We start from the raw sequence: 21,275 nt of genomic DNA, 5'->3' as shown, positions 1-21,275 counted from the left end.
ATAATTCCCAAATACTGAACTCCAAGGATGTTACCTGTAACGTTGAATTATCGTAGTAGGTATCCAACCGTAGTGGGCAGAGAATAGAAAATGCCAGTGAGGGTGTTACTATACAGATAACGAAGCACCAGGAAGCGGTTGGTAAATTAAACATATATTTGTACGTGATTATGGACGTGCAACTTAATATACAGAATGGAAGATTCGTGCAAGCAATCTATTAATAATCTATTAATTATATAATGTTATAAAAGCAATGACTACTCCAGTTACAGACGGTAAAATGCTGGTAAACGCAACGTGTCATTCAGCGGTGGTCAGCCGCTTGGCCATTGCCTATGCCTGTATAGTTAAAATGATTACTAAAGCCACACCACCTAAACTAGATTTTAATGGCTATGATATCGGTATGGTGGTTCTTGATATTGGATTGGCAATGGCAACAAAAGATATGCTAATCAAATAAGGGCTTATCCCAGAAGACATAATGAAGTAATTAAACATTTGAATATTTTATATTATTGAATATGGCAACAATTGCGATGATGGTCGGTTGAGCTATGTTTAATGCTCTAGATTTTTTGGGGAGTAATTATTTATTTTCTACTCTGAGGGAATCAAATGCTAAAGAAGTTGAAGAGGAGCGTAAACGACATAATAAAGCATTAGAACAACTCGAAACAGACCAGTAACAATGGGCCCGAAATAGGATGTTAAGATTAGATTTAATTAATGATGAACTGCGTAAAGAGGGGCATTCAATTCAAACGTTTAAGGATGTTGAATCTGCCATGCACGAATACTTCCTTATTCATGGAAAGAAACTTGACCCAATACCGAGATCAACAATCTCTCAGTTTTATACACCGTCAGAGGCTCAGAAAGAACGTGAGATAGCGTTTATAATGTTTGGGTTATCAGTCATTGCTATTTTTAGCTACACAATAACTACGCATAATCCATGATCTATTGTGTATCAACCATTAATAATAACCCTGACTGCTAATCTATAAATAGAGCTGACTGGCTGTTTAACTATGTTGAGCTGACTACTCAGCTATTAACAACCCTGACTGGCTAATCTATAACGATGACAACTAGGACTCACCAGTGGAGATGTGATTTGCATTTAGACAAATGATATGATAGATGTATAACCATGAATCTGTGCAGATTTACACTCATGGGGAAGCCGATTCAATGCAACCGACGTTGTGTGGGTGTTTACTGTGGGATCCATTCTTATTACATCAGACAGGGAAACATAAATTACGTTTGTTCTGTATGTGGGATAGGGGTCAAAGGTCATTATTGTTAATGTAAGAAACACGGCGCTGATAGGGTCAGGAACCAGATTATTTACGCTAGGAAGAGAGATAACATCAATGAGAGGAATAGGTTGGGGAGAATACGTATTTAGATATATGAAAAACAACCATTTAGAGATTTGACTCATTTTGCATATAACATTAAACCACAATGGTTTTTGTGAGAGAGTTGAAGGCTTTGGCAAAACAACGTGGTCTACATGGTTATTCTCGAATGAGAAAAGCTGAATTGATTGATTTATTCGGTTTGGAATACAACAAACCCCAGACTGTTAGAGAACTCAAAGCTCAAGATAAAAAAAGTGGGCTGAGAGGTTATTCTCGAATGAGAAAAGCTGAATTGATTGACTTACTGAATGTTGATAAAAATCAACCAGTTGATTAGTTAAAATTTATACCCACAGCCGGCGATGGTAAATATCTAAGAGGTTGGAAGATGTATATTAATTCCAACATGGATGTTAATGATGTTAAGCCCATCGTATCGAGCAAAATTAACGAGGAGTTAGATGATTTAAATAGCATAAAATAACAGCTGACGGTTAAAATGTCATTGAGTAAAAGTAACGCAGACGATAGCACTGAATATACCGAACCTTATTTCCGAAACAATCAAGAAGTTATAACTGAATCCGATACTATAAGCACATCATTAGATACATCAATTCAGAGGATATAAGAAACTTTAGAACGCTTGGGTTGGGGTGTGGATAAAATCGATAGTTTATATTTAGATATAGCAAATCATATGCCTTTCAAAGGTGGATCTTATATAGATTTACCCCCGTATTATAAAAAGAAAAAAGCCATATTTAATGTAAAAAATAAAGCCGATGACTGTTTCGGAATGATGATAAGATCTGCCATGTTCCCCGCAGATTCTAAAATTGCAAATAGACCTTCTAGCTATCCCCAAAACGACGGACTAAACCTTGATGGTATAGACACCAATCTCAAAATAATTTAGCTATAAATGTTTTTGGACGTTCCCATAAAGGAATTGTTGTACACAGGATAAGCTCCGCCCCAGAACATATTCCCAGAGTCAATTCATTTCTAATCGAAAAAGATGGTAAATATCATTACACATGGATAAAGAGTTTAACCAGGCTATTATGTGATCAAACAAAACATGCAGGAAAGAAATATTTCTGTGAAAGATGCCTTAATGGGTACAGCAGACAAGATCTATTAGAAGCGCATAAAGAAGACTTCAGAGGTGTTGGACAGACTGCTATCAGGATTGATATGCCTAAAGAGGGAAAAAATATATTATAATTTGAACATTATTGTAGTCAAATGCCAGTACTGTACGTAATTTACGCCGACTTCGAAGCACTTATCACACCTATAGAAAATACCTACCGAAGCAATCAAGATAGTTTTAAGTACAAAACTCAAGAACATATTCCTTGTGGGTTTGGATATATAGTTGTAAGGTATGATGGGAAAACAAACCCGCCTGTGATTTACAGAGGTCCCGGTGCAGCGGGAAAGTTCCTAGAATATCTACAAAACGAAGAGAGAATAATCAGGGAAAATTTATCGCGTAAGAAACCTATGTGTATGACGAGGGATGATTGGAGGGCCTATAAGAAGTCAACGAGTTGTCATATTTGTAATAAACCCCTGAATGGGGATTCCGTAAGAGATCATTGCCACATCACGGGTAATTATCGGGGAGCCGCTCATAAAGAGTGTAACTTGAAACTAAAAATGAATCCTCAAACAATACCCATCCCTGTTGTGTTTCATAACCTTAGAGGATATGTTTCACATCTCATTATGCAAGCTATCTGAAAGACCAACTGCGGCTTAACGAGCATTCCTAATAATATGGAAAAATACATATCATTCTCATTGACAAAAACTATACATTTTACGGACAAGGATGGGAAAGCCAGAACAAAGCAAAGTAATGGACTTAGATTCATAGACTTCGTACAGTTTCTGTTATCTTCCCTGGACAATTTAGCTAATGCGAACAATCCTGATGACTTTGCAATAACAAATCAATATACTGATCGGATAACACGTCATTTGTTGCTGAGAAAAAGTGTTTCTCCTTACGAATATATGGATAGATTCGACGAATCTAAATTACCACCCCTTGAATCATTCTATAGTAACTTAACAGAATCTAAAATAACCGATGCCGATTATGAACACGCTCTGACCGTGTGGGATAAATTAGGTTGTAAGAATTTAGGCGATTTTCACGATCTGTACTTAAAAGCCATTGTACTGTTACTCGCCGATATATTCGAGATATTTAGAAAGACATGTTTAAAACAATACGGCTTGGATCCGGCATGGTACTATTCCAGGGATGCATTGTTGAAGAAGACCGGTGTAGAACTAAAACTACCCACTGATTACGATATGCACTTGTTTATTATCAGATTAAGAGGTGGTATATCGATGCCGGCGAAAAGGTATTCTAAGGCAAATAATAAATTAATGGAAGGATATGATCCGAGTAAACCTGATACGCATATATTATATCTCGACGCCAACAATTTGTATGGATAGGCTATGAGTCAACCTTTACCCATGGGTGGTTTTGAGTGGATCGATGTGAATGATATCGATGTGATATCGATCCCCACAGATTCCGATAAAGGATACATACTAGAAGCTGACTTGGAATATCCAACAGAGTTACACAAAGATCATAACAGTTATCCACTAGCTCCCAAAAGATTAATGGTTAATAAAGATTGGATGTCGGAATATCAACACTCCTTGATGGGTAATTCCAGGTTAGTTAAAAACTCGTACCAAATTTGATGGATAAGACAAAATATATAGTTCACTACAGAAATCTCCAGTCATATCTATCATTAGGAATGAAACTAAAGAAAATGCACAGAGTTCTTAAGTTCGATCAAAGCCCTTGGATGGAGCCCTATATATAAGGCTGAACACAGATTTAAAAAAGATGGCTACCAGCGATTTCGAAAATAATCTATATTAGCTCATGAATAACTCAGTATTTGGTAAAACTATGGAGAATCTAAGGAAGCGTGTTGATGTTAAATTGGTCAGATCTAATGAGGAAGAAAGACTTAGGAAACTTATAGCCAGTCCGGCTTTTAACAGAAGCAAGATATTTGATAACGACTTCGCCGCACTACATATACAGAAAAGTAATATAAATTCCAACAGGCCGGTGTACGTTGGTATGAGTATTCTTGACTTGTCAAAACACTTAAGGTATGACTTTTATTACAACGAACTTAAGAAGGAAAACGGCGATAGATGCGAGGTGTTATATACCGACATAGATTCTTTGTTGATGGAAATACAAACCGAGGATGTGTATAAAGATATGGCAGAAAAATTGATACCCGTATTCGACCCAATAAGCGCCCAGGGCGCTAAACATAAAGATAGAAGGGGTGGGCGCTCATTGAGACCAATTCAGAGTAATTCATCAGTAAGTCTATCAATATTCTTCTGTTGCTGGGGGGCTAGAGATAAACTGTTACTTACGTTTTACTGGTGAACATCTCCTCATTAACCGATTACAAAAGATTCTTGACCGTATGTGAAAAACAGGTGAGTAAATCTTACTTGGGCATCCGGGAAAAGGGGGGTGGGGGTGGGTGGTGTGTGTGTGTGCATATTGGGACATGGGCGCTTATTGGGTCGAATACGGTAAGTACGATATGAGCGATTACCCAAAACATAATCCACTGCACAGCGTAGTAAATAAAAAGGTGTTAGGTAAGATGAAGGATGAATGTGCTGGGACCCCTATTGCAGAGTATGTCGGATTAAGACCGAAGATGTATTCTATAAAGAAGTATGATATTGGGGAGATAAGAAAAGCTACGGGTGTTAAGAAGTATGTTGTAAAAAAGCATATCAAACACGAACAGTATAAAGAAGCATTATTCAATGGTAGAACATTCAAACACGAGATGAACACTTTAAGAAGTGTCAATCACAGGATATTTGGATTAAGAATGAACAAGACATCATTATCCCCTTAGATACAAAGAGATGGATTGATAAGGATGGTGTAACTACCTATGCTTATGGTTCTATCAGCTAATCACGTAATGTTCGAGATTCCATGAGATTGCAATGTGCATGCGCTTTTAGTGAGTGCAGACGCTTTTTAGAGTTGGGACAATTTTCAACTCATTTGCTATCAAACAGTGTATGATTACACTGTGCGGTCATGGTATCTGACAGAGTAAAGTTATTATTAACTTGCTACTAGGTAAGCTTACAATTACGCTCAAAACAATGGCTGGGGCCGTGTTGAAAAGTCCCCGTCCTGTCGACGCGGGTGTGTCTAAGTCCTCTAAAGGGAACCAAAAAGCCACTAAGTCCCCTAAACCGTCAACATCGACGGCTTCTGCCACTTCTCAAGCAGTTCATACTTACCCTCATCATCATGCGCCCGATGCTTCTGGGACATTGCTTGATGAATTTAGCAAGATGAACGAACGCATGGAAAAGAGAATGCCAGAATGGACACCCTCACACAAGATTACGCTTACGATGATGAACAGAATTTTATTTATGAGGATGTTGATGATGATTATATTCAAGCCAGGCACATACTGCAAAAATCTACAAAACAGGGACTGTTGACATAGCAACAGAACTACTTAGTGGTGAGGAAGTTGTGCATGCGCATGACGAAATCAGTGCAAATCATTCCGGTTTAGAAGTTGTAAACCTCATCAGAGAAACTCTGCCGATAACAATGGCTGATAGGGACCCAACGGACACCAAACTGGCTGAATTGGTTCATCAGGTATTCACTACCAAGTTTGATGACGCAGTCATCGCACAGAAACTAAAAGATCTGAAAAAGCCAGCTAACTGTTCGGATTTGAATACGCCTGAAATTTAAGCTAATATGGGATTTTCTGCAATCTGACACACGTTTGATTGACGTAAAAATTCGGCGTGTCCAGAGTGGAATGATAAAGTTGACCATAGCGGTGACAAATACACTGAACAGTTTAATTGCTCACAAGCAAGAGGTGCCAGCCACTTTGTTCAGAGATATTGTTTCCAAGTTGAGTGATTCGATTACGATGTCTGCTTATGTCCATAGAGAATTAAACCTCAGAAGGAAGGAACTGATAAAACCACAGTTGAATGATCACTATCGTGCACTGTGTACCCCAAGTGCTCCGACAAGTTCAGATTACCTATTCGGGGAGGATGTGGCCAAACACTTGAAAGACATTGCTATGTCAACTCGACTTGGTCACAAGGCTACTAGCTATGGACATGGAAGAGGCCGTTGTTGGCATAGATATCAACCCTATCCATATGGTGGTAATAGATGGGCGAGAGTCCGTGGCAGAGGCAGATATTTCCATGGTACACCTTTTTTAGGGAACGGCAGAGGCCGCTGGAACAAGTTCTCCGAAATAAAAGGATGGGGGAAGTCGGCCAAGCAATAGATTGCTGTACACTGACAGTGAGTACCTTTCTATGTCTGACTGCTCAAATGTTGATTTTATGGCTGGTTGATTATCTTCATGTTTACATGAGTGGGAGAAACTAACAAAGGATCCTTTTATATTGAATGTCATAGAGGGTCTCAGAATTGACTTTATTGAAAAGCCAAAACAATTGTTTGAACCTCATCAAATTAGATTTAATCTACAGGAAAGTGCTATCATTAGTGAAGAAATTCAAATCTTACTCAAACAAAATGTTATTGAACCAGCAGAGGAAAGAAGAATAGTGGAAAATACAGACTAATATTAAATTTGAAACAGCTCAAAGAATATGTTAAATATCACCACTTTAAAATGGAAAGCTTGCAGAATGTGTTGGACATTATCACTCCAAATGTCTACAATGCATCCATAGATTTGACAAATGCCTACTATTCAGTAAATGTCCATGTTGCACACAGAAAGTATCTCAGATTTAGATGGGGAAATGGTCTCTATCAATTTACATGTATGCTGAAATGCTGAAACCAGTCTATTCCTATCTCAGGTGTCAAGGTAATCAGTGCCTCGGATATATTGACTATTCTTTTACTCAAGCAACAGAAAAAGAAAACTGTTTCAGTATGTGAAATGTCAAATGTCAATGTTCACTTGGCTTTACAGTTAATTTTGAGAAATCTATTTTAGAACCATCCACTAGAATAAAATTTCTTGGTTTCCACATTGACTCAGAAAAAATGACACTGGCTTTACCAGATGACAAAGCTCAGACTATCCAAACTAAATGCAATTTAGTTTTGACTCAGCAACAATGTTCTGTAAGGACAGTGGCTCAGTTGCTAGGTCTGTTTGTAAGCACATTCCATGCTGTCAATTTCGGACCACTGCACTACAGACAACTAGATAAGGAAAAAACGGAGGCACTTCAAGATAATTATGGTGAATTTGATGCAATGATGGTATTATCAGAGGATGCTAAGCAGGAAATAAAATGGTGGAAGGACAATGCCATGGGTGCAGAGAAACACATTACAACTTCCTCCGAGCCAGATATGGAAATTAGTACTGATGCTAGTCTATTAGGATGGGGGGCTTGTAATAACAAGAAGTCTATAGGAGGGCGTTGGTCACTCCAGGAAAAGCAGCTCCATATTAATGCCTTGGAAATGAAAGCTGTCTATCTAGCCCTTCAAGCTTTCTCCCTTAAAGGAAAACATGTCCACATTTTATGTGATGATACTACGGCAGTGGCTTACTTAAAAGCTATGGGAGGTTCGACATCTAAAGTTTGTAATGATCTTGCAAGGGAAATTTGGTTCTGGTGTATAGAACATAGTGTGTGGTTGACAGTGGCTCATGTGCTGGGACTGACAAATGTTGAAGCTGACAGAGCGTCAAGAAATTTTTCTGAGCAAACTGAGTGGTCTTTGGACATAACTGTGCTTCAGAAAATTCTTGAACACTTTGGTGTGAATCCAGCCATAGATATGTTTGCTTCGTGTTTAAACACGAAGCTTCCACGTTTTGTCAGTTGGCGGCCAGAGCCTGAAGCCGAAGCTGTAGATGCTTTCAGTTTGTCATGGTCAAAAGAGCTAATTTATTGCTTCCCACCTTTTTGTCTCTTGTCTAAGTGCTTGCAGAAAATACAGTCAGATAAAGCAGATGCTCTTGTTATTGCACCACTATGGTCAACCCAGTCATGGTTTTCGCAATTAATCAAAATGATCTGTTGTAGGCCTGTCAAGTTGCCCAAAGGGAAGACTGTGGTTACGTCACTGGACGAAAGGTTCACCCGCTAGGAAAGAGACTGAATCTGACAGCTTTCCTACTCTCCGGCAAATATACGCAGACAGAGGCATTTCTTCAGATGCAACCAGTGTCATCATCAGTTCGTGGCGTTCCGGCACCAGGAAGCAGTACACTACATATATCCGGAAATGGAGACTCTTTTGTTGTGAAAGGGAACTTGATTTTACTAGACCACATCTAGGACAGGTGTTGGACTTTTTTATGTGTTTATTGAACCAAAAACTTGGTTACAGCTCTATACACACAGCACAATGTGCGTTATCAACATTTATTGATTTGGACAATAGACCTTGTGGATCACACCCTGTAGTGAGTTGGTTTCTGAAGGGTGTTTTCGAGATGTTGCCACCAAAACCACGTTATACAGAGATGTGGAGTGTGACTGATGTTTTGCATTTTGTTCAGAAGCTTACACCGCTGAAAGATTTATCTTTAAAGGATTTGACTATCAAGTTAGTAATGTTGCTTTCATTAGTGTCTGCCCAGAGGATCAGACCTTATACTTGTTAGATATAGACCTTATGACAAGGAGTCAGGATGATACTTTGTTTACATTTCATATTGACAAATTAGTCAAGCAGTCTAGACCAGGTAGATTACCTAAACCAGTTGAAGTCAGGGCCTATTCTCATGACGAGTCACTTTGCCCACTGAACACTTTGAAGTGTTACCTCAGCAGAACTGAGAGCATCAGAGGATCGGTTACACAACTATTTATAACTTACATTATTCCTCACAATGCAGTGTCAAGAGACACACTGTCGAGATGGACAAAACTCGGACTTCATAAGTCTGGTGTGGACATTCAGGTATTTAAAGCCCATAGTGTTCGTGCTGCCTCCACCTCTGCAGCGAGGTGTGCATCTGTACTCATTTCAAACATTTTGGAAAAGGCTGATTGGTCATCAGAGAGAACATTTGCCACATTCTATCACAAGCCTATTGTAAGGGACAGAGGTCTGTTTGAATCAGCAGTGTTGGGCAGTGTGAATGAGTAAATATTGCTGGGTTGAAAAAGCTGGCAGGACTTGTCAGTCAATACAATGTACTCTAAGTCAGTGTACACAATGCTTATGTGCGACTTATGATGTTTATATTGTCAAGGCTAGCTACCTTCACTACCATTGTATTTGAGAACAATACATTTAACAATTAAACTCTTTTGAACATTGCCATTGTTCTGAAGCGTCCGGGAACAATTGTCAGGAGAAAAGTGTCTGGGAACAAGTCTCATGTTCCTGGACACAGTGGTTGACTCATGGGTACACAACAGCTTCGCGGAAAGCGTTAAAGTTGGCATGCAGCACGTGCTTCTTGCTGGATGAGCGCAAAATGCGCATGCTCTAGACCAGGGGTCCGGAAAATTTAAAATCCCAATCGGACATTTGCATTTAGGCCACGCCCCCTTCAAACAGCGTATTTTAGTACGACTTTTCACACAGTACAAGTTTACGTATTCATAATATGATGAATTATGAATTGTTTCAATTTAAATTGTTTAATTCACCGGACAATTAATAACAAATAATATCATTTTAGATCTACATGGAAAAAATACGTTTGTTTCTGTTGTAATAACGATCTGTTAACGTAGTGAACGGTCTAATTAATATTCATGAGTTATATTCATGAGTCTGCTCAAGTGTACGCGTTGTAACATTTGGATCGAGACTATTATCCCATATTTGGTTATCACGTGACCTCATGGGAAAAGTTGTTTTTTTAAACTAAAGATTTTTTTAAAAACAAGACAGATAATTTATTCACAAATACTAAAATATTGTTGATAGCAATAGTTATTTGAATACTTTTTTCATCTGTACTTAATTATTGACCATAAAAAAATTTGATATTGATTGTCCGAGAAAGCAAAATGGCGGTCAATCAAGATTCAATATACGACTAGCTACTGAAAACAATAAAATCTGTAAATCCTCATTGTATGTCAACCAAGTGAAAGTCGTTAGCCACGACTTACAAAATGATCGTCCAGACTTTGAGGGTTTGGCAGATCCGCTCGACTGATCTGCATCGGTCAACTGGCTATCGTCACGCTTTCGCTTCTTGTCTGAGGTTATGTATCGTAGCATTGTGAGGATAATGAGGTACATCGATGATGTAAGATATTTATGTACAGTTTTTAACACCTTTCACTCAAATTTACAAGATGTTCTCAGTAATTAATCCTCGATTAATCAGTGTCAACTCAGTTTATTGCCTATTACAGTGATGGACTATCATGTAGGTACGATGTATTTACAGCAATCAAAACAAACAAAGCTTGTCAGTGTAGTTAATCTTCATTGTGTTGCAACTGCAGACAGAAACTGCTCAGTCCTAACTGTTGATCATGTCCGGTCAAAATTTAAGAATGTCTGGACAATACTTTTTAAAATGTCCGGTAGCCATATTTTAAACCGGACATTTGAGATTCCCAATCGGACATGTCCGGCGCATATGACGGTTTCCGGACCCCTGCTCTAGACACAGTTTATTTCAGTTGGCTTCTGGCATTCATATGGGCAAGTAAATGGATATCTCTCTCTAAGTTACCAAATAGTGAATTAGAATAGTACAGAAATAGAATAGAATAGAAATAGTTGAGAGAGTTACCCATTTACATTGTTACCATACGGCAACTTCACTATAAGTTTCAAATCCATTTCATTTGATCTTATCACATTTTCATTGTTCATTACATTACAAGGGGATTTCACGTTTAGTTGATTGCAAGGTAAGTTCATGTTTAGTTTAGTTTAGTCTTCCACTGCGAACCAGCCATTCTTTTTTCATATTTGGAATAAAGGTTTCCACTTATGGTGTATTCCCAGCTCATACGAGTGTATATCAGTCTTTAAAATCTCATGGAATCTCGAACATTACGTGATTAGCTGATAGAATCTAAAAGTTAAACGAGACTTACCTGTAAGTTGAAGGTTGACTGTGGTTCTATCAGCTAATCTTAAGTAATGGAGGGATTACATGCCCTCCCGTGGATTCCCACCCTTTTTTCTGGGTATAAGTAATATTTCTGATACACACTCGTACTTTATAGTCTGACTCGCGCATGCGCATTACAATCTCATGTAATCCCTCCATTACTTAAGATTAGCTGATAGAACCACAGTCAACCTTCAACTTACAGGTAAGTCTCGTTTAACTTTTAGATTATGGTGGTAATACTGTATCGTTGGGAACTATGAGCAACTCTTCTCGTACAAATGCCCTGCCCGGTCCATCTTTAAGATAATAAAGAATAGGCTCTCCTTCTTTCATAACCAATCGACTAATGTTATATATCTTAAGGGACCAAATTGGATCGGTTGCGCGACGTAGGCCTCCATCGAGTTCACCAGACTGGTATAAATATCTTACGTTAACTCTATCAGGAAGTTTTAGTTCTTTGCCTCTCCGTGGTGCTGAAGATTCGGAAGTCACAGATTTCATTTTAATTGAACTGGATGGTTTCTTCCCGATTAATCTCATTACTTCATTATTCAGCGCTGATACAACAGCTGATAATCGGGTCACCCATTCGGTTGATCTTAATCGATCTGATTTCATTTCAATCCCATACTGATATCCAAACAAATGTTCCGCTAATGTCCGGTTAAATCTTTCAACGATAGCTTGACTACGGTGGGCCTCTTTTTCACCACGCCTGATTTCGACATTGTGCTTTGTTAACAGTTTAGTAACTGATCCCATAAACTCGCGACCAGGATCTACTTGAAATAGCCTAGGCCATTTTAGTGGTCCGCGTTTATATATACGGCTCAGTGCATTAGCTTCTTCTGTTGAATCTTTCGAGGTTAATGGTTCAGCCTCCTTGTATCGACTAGCCACATCCACTACGGTTAAAGTGTATTTATACGTTTTGTGTCTTACCTTATCAAGGGGAAGAAACAAGAGTTCAGCCTGATACACTTCATTCGTTGTAAAAATACCAAACTTCTTCCTCGGGATATAACACGGTGTCGGTAAGTGTATTTGCCACATCGCTTGTTTCTTGAACCAATTCTTGGCCACATCTTTAGATACCTTAGCCGCAGTGGCCAATTTTTTTAATTGCTTCTATACCTTTCTAATATCCTTGTGGGCTATAGTAAATTTTATCCATTATTAATTAATATTGATGATTCTTTTAATACGATTCATGACGATCGTTGAATCGCATCATCATTTTTGCATAAAAAATTCCATCTGTAGTAGCAATATAGGTATATAAATCTGACTCCAGTGGGGTTGCGGCAGAATCACCATTACTTATACTACAGGATCCATGAGCCCAGGACTTACACTAGGGCTGGGACGGGTAACTCGGGGACCCAGGTCGTATGGGTACTGAGTAGGACTACCCGGACCTGTGGTTAGTCACGTGATTATATTGTGCAATGGCAAAAATTATTTAGAACTCTGTGGTTACACTATAAGTGATAAATGTTCACATTTCTTTCTGACTTCGTGCACGTTCCTTCTGACTTTATATGTTTGCATAATGTTAAAACATCAGTCAACTTCAGTGTATGCATGACCGGAACGGTTTATACATGTATCGCAATTAATTTTGACAGGTGTACGGTCGAACTATTCCCAATCAGACATATTTTACGTATCTCTTGAGACCTACAGCGGGTACCCGGGTAGGGTCGGGTAATAGGTGGTTGGGTACCCGTGTAGTAAATGTGGACTCCCCCAAGCCCTAACTTACACATCCCAGGGATAATCCTGGGTTCATGATCTAGGACAAACAACATATCCCATGAGACGGTCCAGGTCCACAACGCAGGGCAACACGTCTGGATGCTTTCGTTCCTACTACTGCTTCATGGTTCAAGACCTCTGCACGGTTCATGACCACTGCATTATTATGCTACCAAGTCAGCCCCCTATCACCAATGTATTTCCTGTTAATAAATATTTATATGTATTACCGTGTTATGCTGTTGCAGCACAAATCATATATTAATACAGCCTGACTAAAGGGCCACAAGGACATTTTCAACGTAACATCATTTTGGCTTAATATCATATCTGAATTCTTTTTGAGACGTCTGATACTGAAAAAACAAAAAACTAACAATATTTAAATACTATTTGTTATCACTAAAATAAGAGGACTGTGGGATAATGGGTTACTAATGAAAAGACTTGATAAGCTGAATGCAAAGAGTGTGTGAAAACAGACACGCACGCGCGTGCACGAGATCTTAAAAAGACTTTTCATACCTCTTTCAGTTTCTGTAATTCAGCTTGCAGATCTTGATAGCGAGCAGGTAGATCCCCCACACTTCCTTTACGCCCTTGAAATGTTTCATGTTCTATCTTGTATCTGCGCAAGTCCTCCAGTTCTTTTCCAAGCTCATCCAGGAGCTGGTACAAAGAGATATACACATTTTTCAAGCTATTACTCTCAAACCAACAAATACTGGATGTGTAGTCAAAAGTCTCAAAAAGTGACAAAGCACTGTAGCTTACCTGGATAGCTCACCTCAACAGCATCAAATGTCAACAAAGACAATAAAATTATCAGAGGTGAGGTCAGCATTGATATCTAAATATTTCCTGTGAAAATAGTGTTGATAAAGTAAACCAAATACAATCCTAATGACTTGAACAAAATATGATCTCAACATAAGGAGACAAATACATGTCAAAGTTCAACTTCAAGTGGCAATTTCAGAAGAATAAGATGTTTTTTAAAGAATTTAAGGGCATGTCACAGCACACAACTCATTCAACAAGAAAACAGTATTATCACTATCCCCCATCATGGGGCACAATACAATTTTGTTTGTTCAAATAGCAGTGAATAATATGAAAGTTAATGTCAACTATAAAACAAATATCTTTCATAAGCATGTAAAACTTTCATGTAGTTTTTCAGGAAACTTGTCCACATTGAAGACAGGATGCACAAAAATCTAAAAAGCATGTATCAAAGTATGTAGCCCTGGAAACTCATGGCACCATTTTTCAAGCTCAGTCTTGTATCTCTCAGATAAGATTACAAATTTTCATTCATGTAACTTTAGTAGTTTCTGAGAAAAGTTGTCACTGTTTCATGCAGTATGCACTTAGTTGAAAAGCAAGGAGCAGGGGCCATAACTTGGTAACAAATGAATTTTACTACACCAATTTTCTAACTCATTTGAGATCATGATTAGTGACATTTCATCTCTCAGACTTAAATAGTTTGGGAGAATTTTGTTCCCACTGACAACCGACATCAGTCGAATTAAAGGTCACCAGTATGTAGCAATACTCAAATGTTACGAATAAAGTATCAAATGTTACTAATAAAGGTCATTATTTGCATATAAATAATCAACTTAGAAACAAAACAACTACCAATGACGAACCCTCAAAGAAAAGATGCTACATGAAAGAAAAAACAATGTGTATAAAACACAGAAGGATACCAAACCCCAAAGGACAACACTGACCAAGAAAACACCAGATGGCGCTGCAATGTGTACAACATGCAGAGTTTAATCGGCTTGTTTCACTTTGTATAAGATAACTGCAGACCAAGGTGCACAATGTATTACATCATTCCTTGAACACTCGCTGTGTCATGTCACATACACGACTGACAAAATATAATGGTTGCATTTGAACTGCAACATCTAATCACAATGAAATTTCACATCATGCGTGTGATGCACATGCACACAGAAGTAAAAGTGTGTGCTCCTTTAGGGGACCTCACAATCTCTAAAGCTTATTAGCTTACAAATTCCTCAGAGACAGTATCTCAGTGAACAGACAAAACTGTGGGCATGATAGAGGGGGGATATCCCACGTTGCCCAATTGTTTGGAAAATCAAAAAGAGTATTTCCCGACTGTGGGACAAATGCTGTCAAAAGGGTTGGTATGAGACTTGGGTGTGGCAGGCCTAACAACACCGAGACAAGATCATCTTATTACATTAAATGCACTATGCGATAAATTCATACCTGTTTCTGTTATCAATAGAGAAATCAGTACAACAACAAGAAGGTGAATTTCAACCTCTACCATTAAGAATTGGCTCTTTTCAGCCCGCCTCAAAGCAAGTCATACTGTGAAGGGTGTGACTGTAGCAGCTTACCATAGACAGCAGACTGGGGTGAGGTAGGCAACGCCTGGGACGGACTATGTGCCAATGGCGTAATACCATGTTTACAGATAAATAAAGGTTTTGCCTCTGATTCACACATGGCAGAAGAAGAAGTTGGCGATGATTTTTTACCATAATGGGTATGGGGACGGTAAGTTCGTTGTGTGGGGCCGTATCACACATGACAGGCGAACTGATTTGGTTTTCATATCCCTGGACATTTGACTGTTGACAAAATTGTCGTTGTTACATTTACTTTTAGCTAGGATTATCAGCAGACGTTTTGAACTGCAAGATGACAATGCTAGACCACATCATGCCCAGGGTGTAAGCAATTATCTTGGATTTAGATATTTGAATGGCCCGCTAAGTAGTATAGGTAATGATGGTTCTGGCTCACTTCCACTGGAGCGGGATTCATATACTTATACCACCACTACAGGAGGAATTTTTTATGCCAAAATGACTATGCGATTCAACGATAGTCATGAGATTAAACTATATTGACCACCACCTGGAGTCTATGATATAAATTTTTATAGGTAATGGGGGTTCTGGCTCACTTCCACTGGAGCAGGATTCATATACCTATACTGCTACTACAGGGGGGATTTTTTATGTGTAAATGACTATGCGATTCAATGATAGTCAAAAGATTCAGCTCCAGCTCACCAATACCTGGGTCCAATCATTGCTTTAGATGAGTCTAAATGGTAATAAAAATATTCTTCATTATTTTTATCGATAAAGTGATATTCAACATTTTTATTAAGTTCTTCGTTCATTTTACTAGGAGACCAGACTATAAAACTACACTCTTTTTGTAAATTGATAAGAAACAATTGATTACCGTATTTGGTTGGTTTGACATCACTGATATAATAAAACCCTTGTGGTAATTCTCTCCATTTAATAGTTTTTTCCATTATTATATATTTATGTAAGCATTTGTCTAAATGTAATCACACGATAGTAAGCAATTTATTTTTAATCTCCAACCAGTTCTTTGGTTTTGGCACGGAATAATTGACGCGCTTGTTGCCTCCCTTGTTCTATGAACTTTTTTTTCTCGTCTTCGCTAATACCATTGGTCTTACGAGAATTTGATCGAATCTCCTGCTTCATTTCATTGTATTTGGTGAGTTCCGACAGCACTAAACGAAACTCATCCTCGGATATCTTACAATCGGCCATTGCTGTCGAAATATGATCCTCGATGCTGTTCAACTTTGCATCGGCGAGTATCCGAATACTATCGTGTTTTAATGCTTTCTTTTGCAACCTACGAGAAATGAATTTTATGGCCCGAGACTCCGGCGGTTACTTCCATGCCGAGCACGATAGGCGCGGCGATTATAGTTGATAGTAAACCGACACCGGCTACACCGAGTCCCATGCCAGCTACTACAAGAGCGGTGTCAACTCCGTCCAGAGCATTCACGACTCTGCGATACTTTTTATACAATCCAAGTCTCAACTCCCTATCCTTTTCTATTCGATGTTTTATGTCGCTTATTTGATGTAATCGAAATCCATCAACAGTTTCCTTCATTTCATCGAGCGCTGGATATAAACTCATAGTGTATATTACGAATATATAATAGTCTTTAATTGGTCTTGCTTAAATGTTTTGAGAGTATACATCAACCTTATCAAATGTATATTATACGGCAAGAATATCTTAGAAAGAGAAATACTACCACTTTTAATAATTTGAACCCCCTCGAGGGATGTAACGGGTGATGCACCGACATGAATAATACTGCAACGTTGACGCTCGTGTTTCTTGAGCCATTTAATCGATAGACCTGGTAATATTTCGAAGGCATCTACCGGTGCATCTCCGAACAAGACTTCAATAATAAGCTTAGAAATATTAGGTATTGCACTCAAGTTCTGTTTAATATCATCGAATTCGGTAACCAAATTTAAACTAACATTTTGGATTGCCGGACGAATATATAACATATGACCTGGTTTTTCTGGCAGGGGAGTGACTAACACACTTTTTCGTTTTGACGGGATATAGGCCGCGAGTACGATACCACTATTTATTATCTTAGTTAAATTATGTCCCTTACCCATCATCGCATAAGGTGGGGTAATGACGATATTCAGTAGCCACTTGATGTTTGCCTCGACCATAGTCCATTTATTCTCACTGTTGTAAATAATATTGTACGGAGTGGTTTTAAGGAGTCTACTAACGTCGACATCGCTTAAATCTTCTAGATTACCCGTGAATGTGACTTCTTTCCGCTTGTATACATTATCGTGTAAGTGTAAAGCCTATAACTTTCCATTGGTACCGGGTTTATCGAATCCTTCTGTGTCTCCAAGATCGGAAAGCGCAATTGTATTACATTGTCTTATCGTTCCAGGGCCTGATGCATCAACCATTATTTATAATATGGAGTGTTACACTTAAGTATCCTATATGTACAGGTCGGTGTTTTACATCTAATACAGAAATTTTAAGGTCTGAAATAATTCCCCGCTTCAATTTTTTATATTGTAATGATGAGAAAGATTCCGTTCTACCGCTATTGTATTTTTCATTTTTCACTGGAACACTTCTGAGCAAAGTTGAAGGACTTTCTTGTTGAATATTATCCGTTGTACTGATTTGATCAAGATGGATGCACAAATCTTTATAGGGAACTAAATCGGGTAATGTATTTCCCTCATTTGATGAATCGACTATTATAGTATAATTGGTTGCAAATCCAATTGTAATTCTTAAGTTCCTGTAAGGAATTACACCCATTCCTCCAGGGGATAATTTCAGTCTCCCAGTCGCCTCATTTTGTGTTAGACTAGCTCCATAAGGCTTAAAAAATTCATCATTGAGTGAGCATACGCTGTAATACCCATCAGGTATAGTAATAATTCTATCTCTTTCATGTGTTAATATTATCTCATTATTTCCTCTCGCAGCACTTATAATCGTCCACCGTGGGTAATACGTTACATCGCATAGAGCTACTTCGAGTTGTCCATCCGAGTTATCGATAGTACGAAGCAGTTGAATAGACTGACCATTTGTTATTCCAAGGAGTGTAACATACATATCAAATATACAATGATACTATATCATAACTTAAATATGGAATCAACCATTATTTATAATATGGAGTGTTACACTTAAGTATCCTACATGCACAGGTTGGTGTTTTACATCTAATACAGAAATTTTGAGGTCTGAAATAATACCCCGCTTCAATTTTTTATATTGTAATAATGAGAAAGATTCCGTTCTACCGCTATTGTATTTTTCATCTTTCACTGGAACACTTCTGAGCAGAGTTGAAGGACTTTCTAGTTGAATATTATCCGTCGTGCTTATTTGATCAAGATGAATGAACAACTCTTTATAGGGAACTAAATCATGTACGATATTCCTTTCAATCGCTTTTGAGCCGTGTGGTAATGTTATTTCTCCTCTAAATCCAAGTGTAATTGCTAAGTTCTCACTAATAAGTATTTTTGATCCTTCATTGTAAATTTTCACTGTCCTATTTGACTCATTTTGTGTGAGACTAATTCCATAAGGCTTTAAAAATTCATCATTAGAATTAAAATATTCATCATTGAGTGAGCTTATGCTGTAATACCCATCAGGTATAGTAGTAATTCTATTAAATCTATTTTGTTCATCAAATATAAATATCTTATTATTACCTCTCGCAGCACTTATATTGGTCCATCGTTGGTAATACGTTACATCGCATAGAGCTACTTCGAGTTGTCCATCCGAGTTTTCGATAGTTTGAAGCAGTTCAATAGACTGGCCATTTGTTATTCCCGGGAGTGTAACATACATATTAAATATACAATGATACTATATCATAACTTAAATATGAAATCAACTTACATTACTAATCAATCGATTATAGTAACTGCCTCTGGTGCTGAATTTTTAGTTAAATTCCCCGATATCTTTGAAAAGTACAGGGTCACGGCAACTAGCGATAAAATGGTGCACGATTGGTTTCACAATCCGATGCAATTTTGGCAGAATCAGTTAAACTTTGCCATATGGTGTGCCACAACGGGATGTGGCGTATCTCTTTACGCTCCAGGATTTGAACTGAATAAGTCTGTTATGTCATTTCACGTGTACTATCAGATTAGACGTATACTTAAAGAAATTAGTGCTCCATTACCGCAGGATCGAGCGTGGAATTCCACAAATAATAATTATGATAGGTCCGCGTATGAGCGTATTTGTCAGGAATTTAATGTTTCTACGAGTAAAGATTGGCGTATTAAAGGAGCAAACCATGGTCTAGGTGTTCCTTACACAGAGGAAAATAAATCCGTCAAAGAAGAAAGCGATTATGTATATAAAGTACTTAATAAACCTCCAGTTAATTTTGGTAAGTTGTATAGTACCAGCAAACTTTACGCAAGAATATATGATCATTGGCATAAAACCGGTGATTGGTATAAAGGCTGGGAACTTTATAGTAACGATTGGAGAGGGGATATTATGAGTTTTAAGAGTGGTTTAATTTATATTGTTAAAAAATTTATACAAATGAACGATACCGCAGACGCTTGGAATGAATTCCTTAATGATAAAACAGAAAATAATTTTACTAACCCAGGATTTGTAAGAGTTAATGAATCGATAAGAACTTATGTATGGGCAATTCTCGGAGCGCAATCGCAAACACGAACGTCCATTATCGGTTCTTGGACGGCGCTCGATGCGCAAAAACAGTTTGTCTCAAACGTGGAGGACGCCATTAATTCGCCAGTTGACATACCATCGTCTATAAAGCGTTTTCAAGATGCATTACAGTACGCTCAATCCAAAGTGGACTTCGTTTATGCACCGGGACTATACATGTCTCCGAGTAATATGGAACATAAGATCGGTCAAGTGATCGGTTATAATAATAAAATTGTTATCGCTACCGATCAACAAAAACCAGGTATAAATTCAGATATGAACGTCGAATTAATAACGCAAACGATCACGGGTGAAAAGGGAATAGTCAAGCCGCAAACATCTTTTAATGCACAAACATCTACTGACGCACAAGTGTCACCGCATATTGCGGCTAAAAATCAACAACATATCGATGAAAAAACAGCGCTTGTAGTGGGTGGAGTCTCGGTTGGCTTACTCATGATTTGGTTAGCGAACTGATTTAGTTAAATAGTTCTTAGCGAATACGTACAACAGCCCTGCAATTGCTACGATCAACCCCCACAAGTTTTGACTAAGCCAAGTGGTGGTCTTAGCTAATAAATTCAATAGCCAGGAAACAACACTCCCTATTATACCGGGAAGTGCGGCCGCGGCTTTCTCAGCTAGCTTTCCCAGTGCTGAACCTAATGCTTTTAAATGCTTTTTTATCCACTCTCTTATACCGTTTTTATCGTTAGGCGGTGATCCGCCTCCACCTGTGCCACCTGTTAATGAGAGAGTCAAAGTCGATATAATAAATCCGAACGCGGTTAGAATACTAGCAATTGTTATTCCCTGTTCTCTGAACAATGTTTTAATTTTATCGGCCAGTGTAGTGTCATCGTTGAGGACTTGATCGATAGTTTCTCGAATTCGACTGATTTGCGAACGAAGTGCCTGG

At 38.2% G+C, this 21,275-nt stretch overlaps 1 protein-coding gene and 1 pseudogene across 3 annotated transcripts in view; one reads left to right on the top strand and one right to left on the bottom strand.

The window, feature by feature from the left end:
- LOC139468142 (rab11 family-interacting protein 4-like) overlaps nucleotides 1-21,275 on the bottom strand; it is a 403,346-nt gene that overhangs the window by 72,701 nt on the left and 309,370 nt on the right. For all 3 annotated transcript variants that reach the window (XM_071249916.1, XM_071249917.1, XM_071249919.1), the window contains one exon: nucleotides 13,802-13,945. In XM_071249916.1, the coding sequence (XP_071106017.1) occupies nucleotides 13,802-13,945 (144 nt within the window). The remainder of the gene's footprint in view (nucleotides 1-13,801; nucleotides 13,946-21,275) is intronic.
- Nucleotides 5,586-6,763, top strand: LOC139468981 (uncharacterized; annotated as a pseudogene).

Source organism: Haliotis cracherodii, unplaced genomic scaffold (assembly GCF_022045235.1).
Source record: "Haliotis cracherodii isolate W230 unplaced genomic scaffold, xgHalCrac1.p SCAF_2, whole genome shotgun sequence".
Taxonomy (NCBI): domain Eukaryota; kingdom Metazoa; phylum Mollusca; class Gastropoda; order Lepetellida; family Haliotidae; genus Haliotis; species Haliotis cracherodii.
This window is presented reverse-complemented; position numbering and strand designations above follow the sequence as displayed.